This window comes from Eschrichtius robustus, chromosome 2, assembly GCF_028021215.1.
Source record: "Eschrichtius robustus isolate mEscRob2 chromosome 2, mEscRob2.pri, whole genome shotgun sequence".
Taxonomy (NCBI): Eukaryota; Metazoa; Chordata; class Mammalia; order Artiodactyla; family Eschrichtiidae; genus Eschrichtius; species Eschrichtius robustus.
Genome location: NC_090825.1, coordinates 110,716,569 through 110,733,220, shown reverse-complemented (window position 1 = coordinate 110,733,220; position 16,652 = coordinate 110,716,569). Strand labels below are relative to the sequence as shown.

The 16,652-nt window shown below is 36.5% G+C and overlaps 1 protein-coding gene across 5 annotated transcripts in view; it reads left to right on the top strand.

Moving 5' to 3' along the window:
* AFF4 (ALF transcription elongation factor 4) overlaps positions 1-16,652 on the top strand; it is a 95,921-nt gene that overhangs the window by 24,599 nt on the left and 54,670 nt on the right. For 2 of the 5 annotated variants that reach the window (XM_068535864.1, XM_068535867.1), the window contains exons 2-5: positions 7,062-7,153; positions 7,623-7,749; positions 9,899-10,693; positions 12,730-12,774. In XM_068535864.1, coding sequence (XP_068391965.1) covers positions 7,627-7,749; positions 9,899-10,693; positions 12,730-12,774 — 963 coding nt within the window. In that variant the 5' untranslated portion in view covers positions 7,062-7,153; positions 7,623-7,626. Of the gene's footprint in view, positions 1-7,061; positions 7,154-7,603; positions 7,750-9,898; positions 10,694-12,729; positions 12,775-16,652 lie in introns of all 5 variants that reach the window. The other 3 variants (XM_068535868.1, XM_068535869.1, XM_068535866.1) reach the window with 3 other exon arrangements.

Genomic DNA, 16,652 nt, shown 5'->3' with positions numbered 1-16,652 from the left:
ACATTGCTATGATTATCTGAAATACCATTCATGTGGAAATTTTCCCAAGTTTCCCATTAATGACCTTCACAACCGTTTTTTCCTCCTCAGATCCAGGGTCTGGGGTATGAAGGATCATGCATTGCATTTAGTTGTGTCCTCTTTCTTTCTTTCTTATTTATTTATGGCTGCGTTGGGTCTTCGTTGCTGCGTGCGGGCTTTCTCTAGTTGTGGTGAGCGGGGGCTACTCTTTGTTGCAGTGTGTAGGCTTCTCATTGTGGTGGCTTCTCTTGTTGCAGAGCACGGGCTCTAGGTGCACAGGCTTCAGTAGTTGTGGCACGTGGGCTCAGTAGTTGTGGCTCATGGGCTTAGTTGCTCCACGGCATGTGGGATCTTCCTGGACCAGGAATTGAACCCGTGTCCCTGCATTGGCAGGCGGATTCTTAAGCACTGTGCCACCAGGGAAGTCCTGTTGTGTCATCTTGAATGTAGAATATAGACATAATCTCCAGTGCCTGCCCCTGTCTGTTCGTCTCTCCTTTTGTTCTCTGACATTGTTTGAAGAGTCCAGGCCAGTTTTGAAGAATGTATCTCAGTTTAGGTTTGTATGCTTACTTGTGATTAGATTCAGGTTAAATATTTTTAGCAGGTGGAATACTGAGGTGGTGATATGTCTTTCGGGCATCACATTGGAAGGCACATGATGTCAGTTTGCCCCATTATTGATATGTTAAGTCTGATCACTTGATTATGGGTAGTGTTTACTTCTCTACTTCAAAGATTTTTTTCTTTATACTTGATATTCTGTGGGGGTGATACTGAATATTCCATTGCCTCCCAAATTTTTACCCAATGGTTTTAGCATCCATTGATGTTTTTTGCCTCAATTATTACTTTAGTGGCTGCAGAAAAGCGATTTTTTAATTCTTTCATTTCTTCTACATTTATTAGTTGGCATTCTTCTATGAAGAAGTACATTTGCTCCCTGATTTATTTGTCTTTTAATTTTATTCTTTGCTATTATTGCTGCGGATTCAGGGATTTTTCTTTTGTTTTTAAGTATAGTTGATTTACAATATTGTGTTAGTTTCAGGTGTACAGCATAGTGATTCTGGCTTTTTTGAGGATTATATTCCATTATAGGTTTTTACAAGATATTGGGTATAGTTCTCAGGGATTCTTTTTTTATTCAATTTGTTATATTCCATTGCTTGTTCATTGTGAAGCTCATGTTTTAAAATTTGACCAGTGAGAGCCCCTTCAAGCTGGTTCTCGTGTCCTTTTGATATATCTCCATCTGTTTTTGAGCATTTTCTTACTGTTACAACAAGATATTTTAGGCTAACTTTTTACCTTCCTTGCTATAGCTGTGGAATTAGCTATTTCCCCAAGAAGTCCTGTTCCATTTTAGCAGGGAATGATATTAGAAAACAAAATTTGGTTGCTGAGGGTGCTTCTTTCTACCAGATTGTCACTGCTTCTAGACTCTTACAGTGGATGGAACTAGAGACACCATATGTGTGTGTGTGTGTATATATGTATATGTGTGTATGTATACTTAGATATAATTTATTTTATTTTTAATATAAGTATGAGTTCATAGTACTACTTCCTAATCCCCAAAGTTTCTTTTTCTCCTTATTCCACTCTATATTTGTATCTGTTTTCTCATAGTAAGGTCCTTGGTTCCCTAAAAGTTTCAGGATGTTTACATTTACTTATTTGTTCAGTCTTGTAGCAATAAAATTGCTACACCATTATCTTTACCAGCAACCAGCCTAACTAAAGTTGCAGATATTTCTTTGCATTTCTTTTTGTCCCTAGGATTTCATTTAAAACTGTTTTGAATTTTACTGAATTGGGAAGAAATAGAAAATATGAGCAGACCAATTACCAGTAATGAAGTTGTATCAATAATTTAAAAAGTCCCAACGAACAAAAGTGTAGGACCAAATGGCTTCACAGGAGAATCCTACCAAACATTTAGAGAAGAGTTAACACCTATCATTCTCAAACCTTTCCAAAAGATTGCAAAGGAAGGAGTATTTCTAAACTCATTCTTTGAGGCCAGCATTACCTTGATACAGACACAGACAACACAAAAAAAGAAAATTACAGACCAGTATCACTGATGAATGTAGATACAAAAATCTTCAACAAAATGTTAGCAAACTGAATTCAATAATACATTAAAAGAATAATACACCATGATCAAGTGGGATTTATATCAGAGGTTCAAGGGGGTGGTTCCACATCTGCAAATCAATCAATGTTATACACATTAACAAATTGAAGAATAAAAATTATATGATCATTTCAATAGATGTAGAAAAAGCCTCAGACAGAATTCAATGTCCATTTATGATAAAAAGCTCTCCACAAAGTGGGTTTAGAGGGAACATACCTCAACATAATAAAGGCCGTATATGATAAGCCTGCAGCTAACAACATAATGGTGAAAAGCTGAAAGCATTTCCTCTAAGATCAGGAACAAGATAAGGATGTCTACTTTTGCCATTTTTATTCATCATAGTATTGGAAGTTCTAGCCACAGCAAACAGGTAAGAAAAAGAAATGAATCCAAATTGGAAAAGAAGAAGTAAAAACTGTCACTGTTTGCAGGTGACATGATACTATAAATAGAAAATTCTAAAGACATCACCAAAAAACTACTAGAGCTCATCAGTGAATTCGGTAAAGGTGCAGGATAAAAAATTATTATACAGAAATCTGTTGCATTTCTATACACTAACAATGAACTATGAAAATAATCCTATTTACAATTGCATCGAAAAGAATAAAATACCTAGGTGTAAACTAAGGAGGTAAAGGATCTGTATTTGGAAAACTATAAGACACTGATGAAAGAAATTGAAGATGATACAAATAGATGGAAAGAGATAACGTGTTCATGAATTAAAAGAATTAATGTTATTAAAATGACCATACCACCCAAGGCAATGTACAGATTCAATGCAATCTCTATCAAAATACAAGTGGCACTTTTCACAGAACTAGAACAAATAATTTTAAAATTTGTATGGAAATAGAAAAGACCTTGAATGGCCAAAACAGTCTTGAGAAAGAAGAACAAAGCTGTAGGTATCATGTCCCCCGATTTCAAACCATACTGCAAATCTACAGCTATCAAAACAGTATGGTACTGGCACAAAAACAGACACGTAGATCAGTGGAACAGAACAGAGAGCTCAGAAATGAACTCATACGTACATGAGCAATTAATCTATGACAAAGGAGACAAGAATATACAATGAGGGAAATACAGCCTCTTCAGTAAATGGTGTTGAGAAAACTGGACAGCTATATGCAAAAGAGTCAAACTGTACTACTCTCTAACACCATGTACAAAAATAAATTCAAAATGAATTAAAGACTTAAATGTAAGACCTGAAACCATAAAACTCCTAGAAGAAAACATAGTATGCTCTTTTTTTTTTTTTTTTAAATTATTATTTATTTATTTATTTTGGCTGTGTTGGGTCTTCGTTTCTGTGCGAGGACTTCCTCTAGTTGCGGCAAGCGGGGACCACTCTTCATCGCGGTGCGCGGGCCTCTCACTATCGCGGCCTCTCTTGTTGCGGAGCACAGGCTCCAGACGCACAGGCTCAGTAGTTGTGGCTCACGGGCCCAGTTGCTCCGCAGCACGTGGGATCTTCCCAGACCAGGGCTCGAACCTGTGTCCCCTGCATTAGCAGGCAGATTCTCAACCACTGCGCCACCAGGGAAGCCCCATAGTATGCTCTTTGACATTGGTCTTAGTAATATTTTTTGATATATTCCCTCAGGCAAGGGAAACAAAAGCAAAAATAAATGAATGGGACTGTGTCAAACTAGAAAGCTTTTGCACAGTGAAGGAAATGATCAACAAAATGAAAAGGCCGCCTACTGAGTGGGAGAAGATATTTCCAAATGCTCTGTCAGATAAGTGAAGGCAGTCAAAAGGTACAAACTTCCAATTATAAATAAGTACTAGGGAGGTACTGTACAACATTATTAATAAATATCCAAATATCCAAAATGTAAAAGAACTCATACAGCTCAACATAAAAACACAAACAGCCCAATTGAAAAATGGCCAGAGGATCTGTAGACATTTTTCCAAGGAAGACATATAGATGGCCAAGAGGCACAGGAGAGATGCTCAGCATCGTTAAATCATCGGGGAAATGCACATCAAAACCACAATGAGATGTCACCTCACACATAATAGCCATTATCAAAAGACAACAAATAAAAAGTGTTGGGGAGGATGTAGAGGAAAGAGAACCCTTGTGCACTGTTGGTGGCATTGTAAATTGGTGCAGCCACTAAGGAAAACAATATGGAGATTCCTCAAAAAATTAAAAATAGAACTACCATATGATCCAGCAATTCCACTCCTGGGTATTTACCTGAAGAAAATAAAAACACTTGAGATATGTGCACCCTTATGTTCATTGCAGCATTATTTACAATAGCCAAGATATGGAAGCAACTGAAGTTCCCATCAGTAGATGAATGGATAAAGAAGATGTGATCTATAAATATTTATAGTGGAAAATTACTCAGCCATAACAAAGAATGAAATTGTGCCATTTGCAACAATATGGATGGACCTAGAAGGTATTATGCTAAGTGAAATAAATTAGAGAAAGACAAATACTGTATGATTTCACTTATATGTGGAATCTTAAACAAACAACAAAACAGAAACAGAGTTTTAGATACGGAGAACAAACAGGTGGTTGCCAGAGGGAAGGGATTGGGGGGGAAGGAAAGAAACAGGTGAGGGAGATTAAGAGGTACAAACTCCAGCTGCAAAGTAAATGAGTCAAGGGTTTGAAATATACAGTGTGGAGAATATGATCATAACTATGTAATATCTTTGTATGGTGACATATCTTAGATTCATTGTGGTGATCAGTTTCAAATGTATAGAAATATCAAATCACTATGTTGTGTAACAGGAACTAGCATAGTGTTGTAGGTCAATTATACTTCAAAAACAAACTCAGAAAAAGAGATCTGATTTGTGGTTACCAGAGATTGGGGGGGTTGGGGTCGGGGTCCGGGGAATTGGATGAAGGCAGTCAAAAGGTACAAACTTCCAGTTATAAATAAGTACTAGGGAGGTACTGTACAACATTATTAATAAAATTAACAGTGCTGTATGTTTTATATGAAAGTTGAGAGTAAATCATTAGTTATCACAAGAAAAATAATTTTTTTCTATTTCTTTAATTCTGTATCTATATGAGATGATGGATGTTCACTAGACTTACTGTTATGATCACTTCATGACGTATCAAATTATTATACTGTACACCTTAAACTTGTACAGTGCTGTGTATTAATTATATCTCAGTAAAACTGGAAGAAAAAATTTGTTATTAATATATCAACTTAAAATAAGTACCGGATGGGTACTTAAACAATTTACCTTAAGTAATTAAAAATCTTAGATGGAGAGCCTCCTTTCTACTTGCTAATTTTCTTTTAGAAATTATTTTATCTAGTAGTCAGATTTTGTTGTGATACAGCAATTTGTTAGTTTTTACTGAGTCCTGTTTCAGTACAGTTGCAGTTGTCCTGAGGAATATAGTTTTGCCTCTACAAACAGAGATATACTTCAAATTGAGTCATACTTAAATTTCATAATAATTTTAGGGCAGCTCAAGTGGAATTACTGGAATTACTGCTTTGGGGAAAACTTTATTTTAGGCAGAGATACTGATGTTGAAAGACACAGGAGAAAAAAATAGAACTGACGTATTAGATGTGAAAATAAGTCAAATCAGAAAAAAATTAGAGAATAAGAGCTACAACTGGAATATTAGTTCTTATAAGCAATCATTTAATTTCATTATAAGCTTCTTGGCAGCCTTGTTTAAAAGAGGAAATATTCAGTGTGATGACTTATTGTTTAAGAAAAGATTTTTTATCACTGAATTATAGGAGGAATTTTATTGTGGGAATCATCCGTTTTTGAAGTAAATGTTCACGTGTTTCTTGCATGATTATTTTAGTGCTGTTGAATACATAAAATTAAATCGTAGTTTAAATAAGGCATTTCTGTTGTTTTCTGATCTTTCAAGAATTAAATTTAGGGAAACATAAGGAAATTGGTCATTAACATAGACCCTAACAGATACAGATAAGTTTGTATGTTGCAGCACCATAGCTCTAGAGGTCTATTTGAAACTTGATTGTTGGTGATATACAGTTATTAGTTGGTTCAGGTGTGCTGGAGGATAATAAATGTTCTTTGTTTTTATTTTTGAGTACCAAAGTGTAGATGTTTTATGGTATTTATTAAAGAAAGAATCAAATACTTTTTGTGGTTCTGATGGGAGACCAAAGCAAGCACACACTATTTCCATAACCTCAAAATAGTTTATATTCTTTTATAAATTTATTAGAAAATTGTGCATATAAGAAAGAACTTGAATACACATTTGGACACTTAGAACATTTTTTTAAACACTAAATTGCTTTATTTGTATGATATTAAACTGTGCAAATCAGGATGTTTTATCTTTGAATGTTTATTTGTACTTATAAAAGTCCTCAAGAATATATTGGTTTTGCTGTCCATTCTCATTTTATGATTATAGTTTCCCCCAGTCTTGATTGACTTTAATTTTCTGATTTGATTTGATTTATGAATCATAAGGCTGGAAATACTCTACAGTATAACCTGGTTTTTCCCTTTGGCCTCCAACAGGACTTTCAAAACAAAACAAAATATAACCAGGACAGATGATTAAATCTATCTCCTGGGAAGAGTGTGTTGACAAGATTTTTCATTATCTATTTAACCAAAATTCCCGCTGCTATAAATAAACTATTTTCCTTGGTTTGTTCTTAGTGACAACAGTATGACAACATACTGTCATGATTATAGAAATGACACCCTCATTTACCCTTTCTCCCAAAAGACTTTTTCTTTTTCCATACAATTTCGACTACTGTTACTAACCCAAGTTAATTTTAGATTCTATTGCTGAAAGCCTCAGTTTTGCCATTTATTGAGGTGCTAATTGAAATATTAATGTATTTAGAGCAGAAATGTCGTTTTTTAGGGAATCTAGAGCAACAGCAAAGCTGAGGTCAAACTGCCATAAGGATGGACACCAAGGAAGCTGTGTTTGGGACAAAAAGAAATCAAGATAAGGTAGATGCAAAGTAGAGAAAAGCACTGGACCCTGGGGGGAGAGGGTGGTAGGTGGGAGTGGGTTGTATGCCTCTAATGGCAAAGAATAGCTAGATTTCTGAAGAGGAAACCACAGAATGCTTATAGGAAATATTAAGAATTATGGGTTTAAGTACTACTTTCCCTCTGAATATAGAAGTTTCAGTTGACTTTTAGCTAGCAGAACACTTAAAAATTCATAAGGTTAAGTATTTCAGTGGGGTGGATCCTAATATTCTGGGCTAGTGTTTCCTGTCTGGATAGTTGTGGAAGACACTGTCGGTTTAGTTGATAAAACCGTTGCCAAAACCCAACTTCAGTACTAATGCCTGTTGTTACTTGAAAGTTGAAAGGGAATCTCCGATTGAAGCGTTAAACTGACAAAATGAGTACAGAACATTTAATTTTTCCTTTTCTTTTTGTGATGTAAAGGTTGTGTTTCTCTTCATAGCAACATGAACCGTGAAGACCGGAATGTGCTGCGTATGAAAGAACGGGAAAGGCGGAATCAAGAAATTCAGCAGGGGGACGACGCCTTCCCACCTAGCTCTCCTCTCTTTGCTGAGCCATACAAAGTTGTAAGTTGTCCGTTGAATGTTTTTTCCCCGTAACATAACATTTTTTGCTTTTAAAATTTTTAAACTTGAGTTTTTATATTAGAAAGAGTTATTATGTTACATCTTTTAACAGTTTTTCCTTTTCTTATAATAGAATATACTTTTTTGGTGTAAACTTTTCATTGCAGTATAACATACATATAGAAAAGTACACAAAGTAAGTGTTACAAATGAAAGAATTTTCACCACATGAGCAACCTCACATAATTAGTACCCAAATCAAGAACTACAGCATTACTAGTGCCCTAAAGTCATCCTCACAACCCCCCACCCCCCACCCCCATTGCTACCCTCTACTCTTGAAATATGGTCTGGAGTAGCTCAAACATTCATATCTGTATTCCTGGCTCTACCGCTAACCCTGAGCAGGCATTTCACCTTTCTGAGCCTTGAATTAAATTAAAAGTTTGTGAATCACTATGCATTGTCTGCTGTTTCCTTGGCTATTTGGGTATAACATCAAAGACAAATATTTCATAGATTCTTTTGTTTCTCCCTATTTCTTGCCATTTGCTTACTTAGTTTACTAAGTTTCAGTGATTATTAGTAAGTTTGAATAAATGTGTCCTCAGCATCAATCTGATTCTTTTTCTGTTATCATGTACTAAATTCTCTGATTTTCTATATGTTTAATGCTTAATTAACAATATCAAATTTAGATTAAAGCATGTTATCGGACTGTTCAATAAATTAAACTAATTGCTTTTTTTTTTTTTTTTTTAACTATCATTGTACTTGATTTGGGATTACATAAACCACTGAATCTGATGACTATTGTAACTGTAGTGGCCACAAATGTCTCTCTAATACTTGATTTGGCTTTGGATTTCTTTGGAAGTATTATTATAATTTAAAGGCTTGTACTGTGTATAATAGTTGTAATACTATGTATTGCAGCACTAGTGACCATTGTTGGCTTTATAGTATGAGATTGAGAGTGTGTTAGACTTTTTTCTGATGAAATACGAATGTAACGACATATCCTGGGTTTACCCTTATAACATTTGGTGTTTGTAGAAACCGTTTGGAAGCTCTATAAAAAACCATTTATTCAGAGCTTTTAAGGATTGTCCAATGAAGGGCAGTTACACTGACATCATTTATGAGTGTAACACAAAACTTTGGGATTAAAGACATTTTGAAAAATAACGAGTTTGGTCCAGAATCTTTGAATCATACTACAATTTATTTTGTAATTACATTGTAATGAATTGGATTTGATTTCTGATCTTGATGTTGTCAATAAATTGCTGTAGATTTACCTCTCAGACTGATTTTCAAATAATCTAAAGTCATTACTGATTCCTGCCCACCTCAAAATAAATAGTGGTGGTTCAGGCTTTTCTGTTTGTTTCAAAGTCTTGATTTCCCTTTTAATGTAATCAGTCAACTTTTTTTCTTTCATGTATATGAATACAAGAGTCCTAAAGCTTGTAGACATCTTGGACCTGATTATTCAAGAATAATTCTTGAAACTTAAAGTATGTATTATTGACTTCAAAAGTTGGAGCATTTGATGGTCAGAATTAATAGCCAAGATTTAAAACTTTATTACTGGATTTTCCATGCTTAATTTGTTGTTGATTTTTATTAACTTGTTGAGTCACAGTAACAGAAGGAATTCTAAAGAGTCATTTGCGTATAACTTGTTTAACTAAGTTTTTATTTCTGCCTCTAACTATAACATTGAATTATAAGGAATATGATGTTTTCCTAGACTGCCAAAATATGCATATTGACTAATCTGTGACTTGGAACTTAATTACATAAAGGCATAATTTTCCTGCTCTTCAAAAGATTTTACTACTGTTCCAATATATTTATTGGTGAAATTCGGATTTTTAAAAAATCTCCTGTAGTCTGTTGTGTATATTCCTCAGTGTCCTCTAGGATATTTGTGTTTTAACATGAAGGTTTTTCACTTTCAGTTCATTTTTTTCACTATAAAAAATATATATATTTGGAGTTTGTTTTGAGATTTTAACCTTATGAGATGAGACTTCCTTTTGAAAAGTCCCGTTTCATTTGAAGTTTGTAAAGTTAGTTTAGAAGCATCTTTTATTTCTAGTTTTGCTAATTTTATAATTTTATTTTACAATTTTTTTTGTAGACTAGCAAAGAAGATAAGCTCTCAAGTCGTATTCAGAGTATGCTTGGAAACTACGATGAAATGAAGGATTTCATAGGAGACAGATCTATACCAAAGCTTGTTGCAATTCCCAAGCCTACAGTACCGCCGACAGCAGATGAAAAATCTAACCCAAATTTCTTTGAACAGAGACATGGGAGCTCTCATCAGAGTAGCAAATGGACTCCAGTAGGACCTGCACCCAGCACTTCTCAGTCTCAGAAACGGTCCTCAGGCTTACAGAGTGGACACAGTAGCCAGCGGGCCAGTGCAGGTGCCAGTAGTGGCGCTAATAGCAGTGGCCAGAGGCATGACCGTGACTCATACAGCAGTGGTGGGAGCAGTAGCCGGAAAAAAGGCCAGCATGGATCAGAACACTCCAAATCACGCTCTTCCAGCCCTGGAAAACCCCAGGCTGTTTCTTCATTAAGCTCCAGTCATTCCAGGTCTCATGGGAATGATCACCATAGCAAGGAACATCAGCGTTCCAAATCACCTCGGGACCCTGATGCAAACTGGGATTCTCCTTCCCGTGTACCGTTTTCAAGTGGGCAGCACTCAAATCAGTCTTTCCCACCTTCATTGATGTCAAAGTCCAGTTCAATGTTACAGAAACCCACTGCCTATGTGCGGCCTATGGATGGACAGGAATCCATGGAACCAAAACTGTCCTCTGAACACTACAGCAGCCAATCTCATGGCAACAGTATGACTGAACTAAAGCCCAGCAGCAAAGCTCATCTCACCAAGCTGAAAATACCTTCCCAACCATTGGATGTAAGTCACACATTTAGAGCTTTTTAACATTGTAACTATATGAAGCAGTTCACCCTGAAATTATGTTTGAAGTTGAACTGTCTCTTTGTCTTAATAGTAAGGAATGTAAAAGTTTAAGGAAAGACTTGTGATTGACTCCCAGGTGTATCCATAGAGCTCTTAGCTACCCCTCTTGAGCAGTAGAGAAAATGTCATTCATTGTTCTCAAATATTAAAATGACAAGTCAGTTATAGAATTAAAACATGGTCTATCAATACCTTAGGTTTCCTCGTTTTGATTTTATGGAATAATACATCTTGTGTTCTTTTGTTTTAAAAAAATTACTTCTGTTCTCATTGTGATACTCATCAATGAGATGTGGGCATGGTTCGTTGGGGTGAATGTTGGAACTTTTTTGGGTACGTGAAGATGGTAATGTTTTATGGTTTGGATGCCACGATCCTTATCTCTGGTTACACTTAAAGGTTTGAGGCAGCTGCTCCAGGCATAGTGGTGTTTTGAAATTTACAGTATTTATAACTATGTACCAAAACATGCTATTCAGAATAACCAAAGAAGTGAGCATTTGTTGTGAAATAGCTGAAATTTTATCTTTTAATCTAGTTTTTGCAATAAAAAATATTTTAAGTAATATCAGTAGCTGAAAATCATAGCTTAAAACGGTGGGGGAAGGGATCAGGAACAGGTAAAATGCTGTCTTAAGGACATTTTAAAATCTTTCTTGTGGCCTTGGGAAACTCATTGTTTGTAGCATTTGTCGTCTAATTACTCCTCTCAAGGGAACAGTAAAGTGGTAACTTTGTTCTTTCTTCAAACTATATAACATGATCCTTAGAGTTAGACTTCACTGTAGCTCTCCAGTTCCTGTTTGTACTTCAGAATAAAATTAACTTTCGAGATTTAAGAAATACTATGTAAAATGTCCAGCATGTTCTAGACAACTAATCTTTCAATAATACTGGTTTTATTCTGTTTGTTATTTATGTAAAATGATGATCTCAGTACAATGGTATATTTTGTATATAAACCAACTTTTAAATTTTTGACAAATTGTTCACCTGAAAAAAGTACATTTTAAAAATTATTTCTAATCCAAGTGTATGAAAGATAAGATTTCTTTTTCTTTTTTTGGCTGCGTTGGGTCTTTGTTGCTGCAAGCCGGGACTACTCTTCGTTGCGGTGCACGGGCTTCTCATTGTGGTGGCTTCTCTTGTTTTGGAGCGTGAGCTCTAGGCGTGTAGACTCAGTAGTTGTGGCACACGGGCTCTAGAGCGCAGGCTCAATAGTTGTGGCGCACGGGCTTAGTTGCTCTGCGGCATGTGGGATCTTCCCGGACCAGGGCTCGAACCCATGTCCCCTGCATTGTCAGGCGGACTCTTAACCACTGCGCCACCAGGGAAGTCCTTAAAATTTTTTTTTAAGAAATCTTATCTTGGGACTTTCCTGGTGGCGCAATGGTTAAGAATCCGCCTGCCAATGCAGGGGACACGGGTCGAGCCCTGGTCTTGGGAAGATCCCACATGCCACGGAGCAACTAAGCCCGTGTGCCACAACTATTGAGCCTGCGCTCTAGAGCACGTGTGCCACAGCTACTGAGCCCACCTGCCACAACTACTGAAGCCTGCGTGCCTCAAGCCCGTGCTCTGCAACAAGAGAAGCCACGACAATGAGAAGCCTGCACACCGCAATGAAGAGCAGCCCCCGCTCGCCACAACTAGAGAAAGCCTGCGCTCAGCAGCGAAGACCCAACACAGCCAAAGATAAATTAATTAATTAAAAAAAATTTTTTTAAATATAAAGTTCTTCCAGTCATGTACAGCTTGGTGATTAAAATTTTTTTAGTGCTTGAAAATCTATATTTAAGGAAATTAGTCCAAAGATTCCAATTAGTGTTCTGACTTATAGTAGTGGGATACTAAATATGCCTTTAATTTTAATCTCATTTCTAATAATGTTAAAGCCGTGCAACAAATGATAAAAATCTAATAAGAAATGACTCCAGATCTAATGTGTGTTTCTTTTCCTCTTTCTTTAGGCATCTGCTTCTGGTGATGTGAGCTGTGTGGATGAAATTCTTAAAGTAAGTTTTTTAAAAAATAGTTTTAGTCTCTTGAATTATGATGCTTTGCTACCCTCTTACCCTCCTTCCCCTTGTGTTTCACAAAGTATCTGAAACTGCAGCAGATTGCTTACATGCGTAACCTGATTATGGCCATCAAAAATAACTGACTCTGTTCTACTTATGTTCATACTTAAGTTCTAAATCACTTGGTTTGTTTACTATTTGCCCTCAAAAAGCTGGGGTTTTTTTGTTTGTTTTTTTGTTTTATAAGTAAAAACAAACTCTAGTCTTAACAGCTTGCTTTGAAAAGAGGAAGAAACCAAATATAAACTGTACCTTCTTAGGTTTATCGGTTAATAATTTGAAGTACTAAAAATCTCAGTAGTTATCAGTCAGACCATTGTGTTGAAAATAGCTTGCTTTGTAGTTCATCTGTATATACTGGTCAAATCCTACGATGAAAGATCTTCTCTGAATACTACACATTTTGAGTGTTTAATGGAATATGTTTAAACTTGACACATGACCAAAGAGTACATTCTTCTGTTGGGAAAAGAAAACGTTGTCCTTTGGAAAAAGAGAAAGTCCAGTGAAGTGAGTGACAACGACTGCTTTTGGCTCAATAGACAAAAACCATCAGTCACATATTAATTGTATTTTTTGTGTACACTCTTGAATTTTTGTGTCTGTACTTGTATTTCGCTATGGATACTTTTGAAAGACTACTTGCATTGGCTGCCTTCCACTTTATTTTCTCCTTCCTTCCTTTAGCCTGCTAAAATCTCTTTTACTTCTACCATTCTGCTGAACTTGTTTCTCCAAGGTCATTATCTTCCATGTCATCAGAGGCTTCATTTGAGTTCTTTCTGCTGTTTTAAAGAATTTTTATTTTTTTCTTCAGAAAACATCATTCTTTCTTCCTTGACTGTTGTTATGCTTCACTGTTTTTATTTTCCGCACACCTTTCTTGTGTCACATTCTCTGTCCTTTGGCAACACTTGTGTCTTCTCTTATCTCTTAAATACGGGTGCATTGTCTAGCCTCTCCTCTTTTCTTTCTCCTCTTTGATGTGATTTTCCTCCATCCTTTGGGATTTATCTGTTAGACAACTATTCAGTCTTTCCTGCTTTGGCCTCCTTTGGGTTTTGCTTTGTGTCTCTTAATTGCTTCTTAGCCGGGTCTCCATTTGGATTTCTCCCTGCTTCTTCAGACTCAACATGTCTAAAGCCGTATTTATCAGAGTTAACTTCTGTTAGTAGTATCACCATTCTCCCTTGCTTATAAGTGTAGAATCCTAGTTTTTTTCCACTTCTTTCTCTCATGTTTTATTTAATCACAAAAACTTCATGTAGACTTTGAAAATTCCTTGAAAATGTTCATTCCTTTATTTCCATTTCTGCCGCTTTGAGCTTCAGTAATTGTAATATACAGTCCTCACTCTGCCTTTCTGTCTCCAGAGTCTCCCTGCTCATCTGTCTTCTGTATTGCTGCCAGATTCTTTGCTTTAATCCTTTGTCTTCATAAAGTGATATCCTTCTTAGAAGTTTTCAGTGGCTCTCTAAGGCCCCTAGAAAGAATAGTGTGCAAATTTAACATTTTAAATGTTAGGCTGTCCACAGGCCAGTTTCACCCTCTCGCACTATTGATTGACCACTTTTGCCAAACTGGAATGTGTTTCTCCTTCCTCTTCAGTTATACATAGATTCTGTTTTTTCTTAGAATCCCACTGAAATCCTTATTCCCCCTGTGTCAGGACATCAGACCACAGTGATAACTCATATTGCATTCATTTTTCAGTTGCCATGTACAAGTTTAAGGGAGCATATATCTTTACTCCTAAATCCTCAGAAACGCATGGCACTTTAATACCTGGAAGAAATCTTAGATTTTCTTATATTTAATTGTATCTTTGATGTTACTGACCATTTATTCTACATTTTATGTATATGCAGGACTTGGCACATAGCCTTGGGTGTAATAGGTGCTCAGTCATTTGATGGTAGGGAGTTAAATAGATTTTCTATTGAGAGTATTTTGGTATTTGAGGTGTAAAAATGCCAACATTGAAAACCTGGGGCATATGAGTTTCTGTTTCTTTTCCCTTCCCTATGTACAGCGTGCAAGGAAGTTCAGGTTCACATTCCCTTCGTGTTTTCTTTTTTTTTCTTCTTTTTTTTTTTGGCTATGTTGGGTCTTTGTTGCTGTACGCAGGCTTTCTCTAGTTGTGGCGAGCAGGGGCTACTCTTCGTTGTGGTGCACGGGCTTTTCATTGTGGTGGCTTCTCTTGTTGCGGAGCACAGGCTCTAGGTGCTCAGGCTTCAGTAGTTGCAGCACGCAGGCCCTAGAGTGCATGGGCTCTAGAGCGCAGGCTCAGTAGTTGTGGTGCACGGGCTTAGTTGCTCCGCGGCATGTGGGATCTTCCCAGACCAGGGATCAAACCCGTGTCCCCTGCATTGACAGGTGGATTCTTAACCACTGTGCCACCAGGGAAATCCCTCTTCGTGTTTTCTTGATATTTGTAGTCATATTGTTTCTGGGAACCCCATCACGAACTTAAAGGAAAAAAAGTTTTTTTAATCTAAAAGTAGTATATGTTTATTGTAAAAAATGATGTATTAATTCAAAGCTTGCTAACTGAGTACCTACTGTGTGTCAAGCACTAGGGACATAATGGTGATAATAGTGATAGTGTTGCACCCTTTGAGCTGACATTCTCGAGCAGGATGTAGGAAATAATCAATTATATACAATTACTTCAGAAAGTGAAATGCTATTAAAAAATAAAGCCTTGTAAGAGGATAAAGAGCAAGTTTAGTGCAGGTGGCTGTTTCAGGAGATTCAAGTGGGAGAAGCTGCATCAAGTGCCCTTGTCTCTTCCTCCTTCAGTCATTCTGTTGTCCAGAGGTAGCCATTGTTAAATGTCTTCCAGAGATTTTTTCACCGATAAGCATTTACGAGGATATACACTATGATTTGTATTTGCCACTTAACAGTAACTGTGGATATCATTTTATTTCAGTAGGTAACTTTCTCATTTTTCTGTCTGCTTGGTGTTCCATTGTATGAATGTCTGGTAATCTGATCCTTTGTTGTTGGATATTTAGGTTGTTCTCATTTTTTAAAAGCGTGAACCCCTTGAATATGTATCTTTACATAACTGTGTGGGTATAGCTATAGGGTAAATTCCTAAAAGTTATATCACCTTTAATTTATTGTATTTTCTCAGACTACTTGATGACTTACTTTGAACTAAATGCCAGAGATAAAACACTCCCTCCTTATTCTGATACCTCTCTCTCTCCTGCTTCTCTAACATATACATTGTGATTGTATCCAAACCTCTACTTGGACATACTTGGCATATGATTAGACAGAAGGCATTGAATGAAATCAGACCTATGGCCTTTCTTGTCTGTCTTCCTCCTTGTGTGCTTTTGATAGCTCTCTTCTTATTTCCTCCACCTGACCAAAATTTCCTATCAGTGAATGGGCTCTGTAGCCAGACTACCTAGGATCAAATTCTGTGTCCGTTACTTACTAAGTGTGTGACCTGGAGTAAATAACTTAATCTCTGTGCTTCAGTTTTGTCCTACATAGAGTCAGGATAATAACGGTATCTACTTCATAATGTCATTATGACGACCAGTTGAGTAACAAACATGTAAAATAACAGTATCTGGCCCATTAAAGGTACGCAGTAAATGCTGGCTGCTTTTCTTACTGTTATTCCCTTCCTCCCACTCCCACAGCAAGCTCTTCCTCAGTAGCATTTTACTAGCCTTGTATTTGATTACAGGCTGATTTCTATAACTGTTCACAGGTCTTACCATCTTAACTCTAAGCTCCTTGAAGCCAGAGAGTGTAAACTATTTATCTTCCTATTACCTACCCCATAG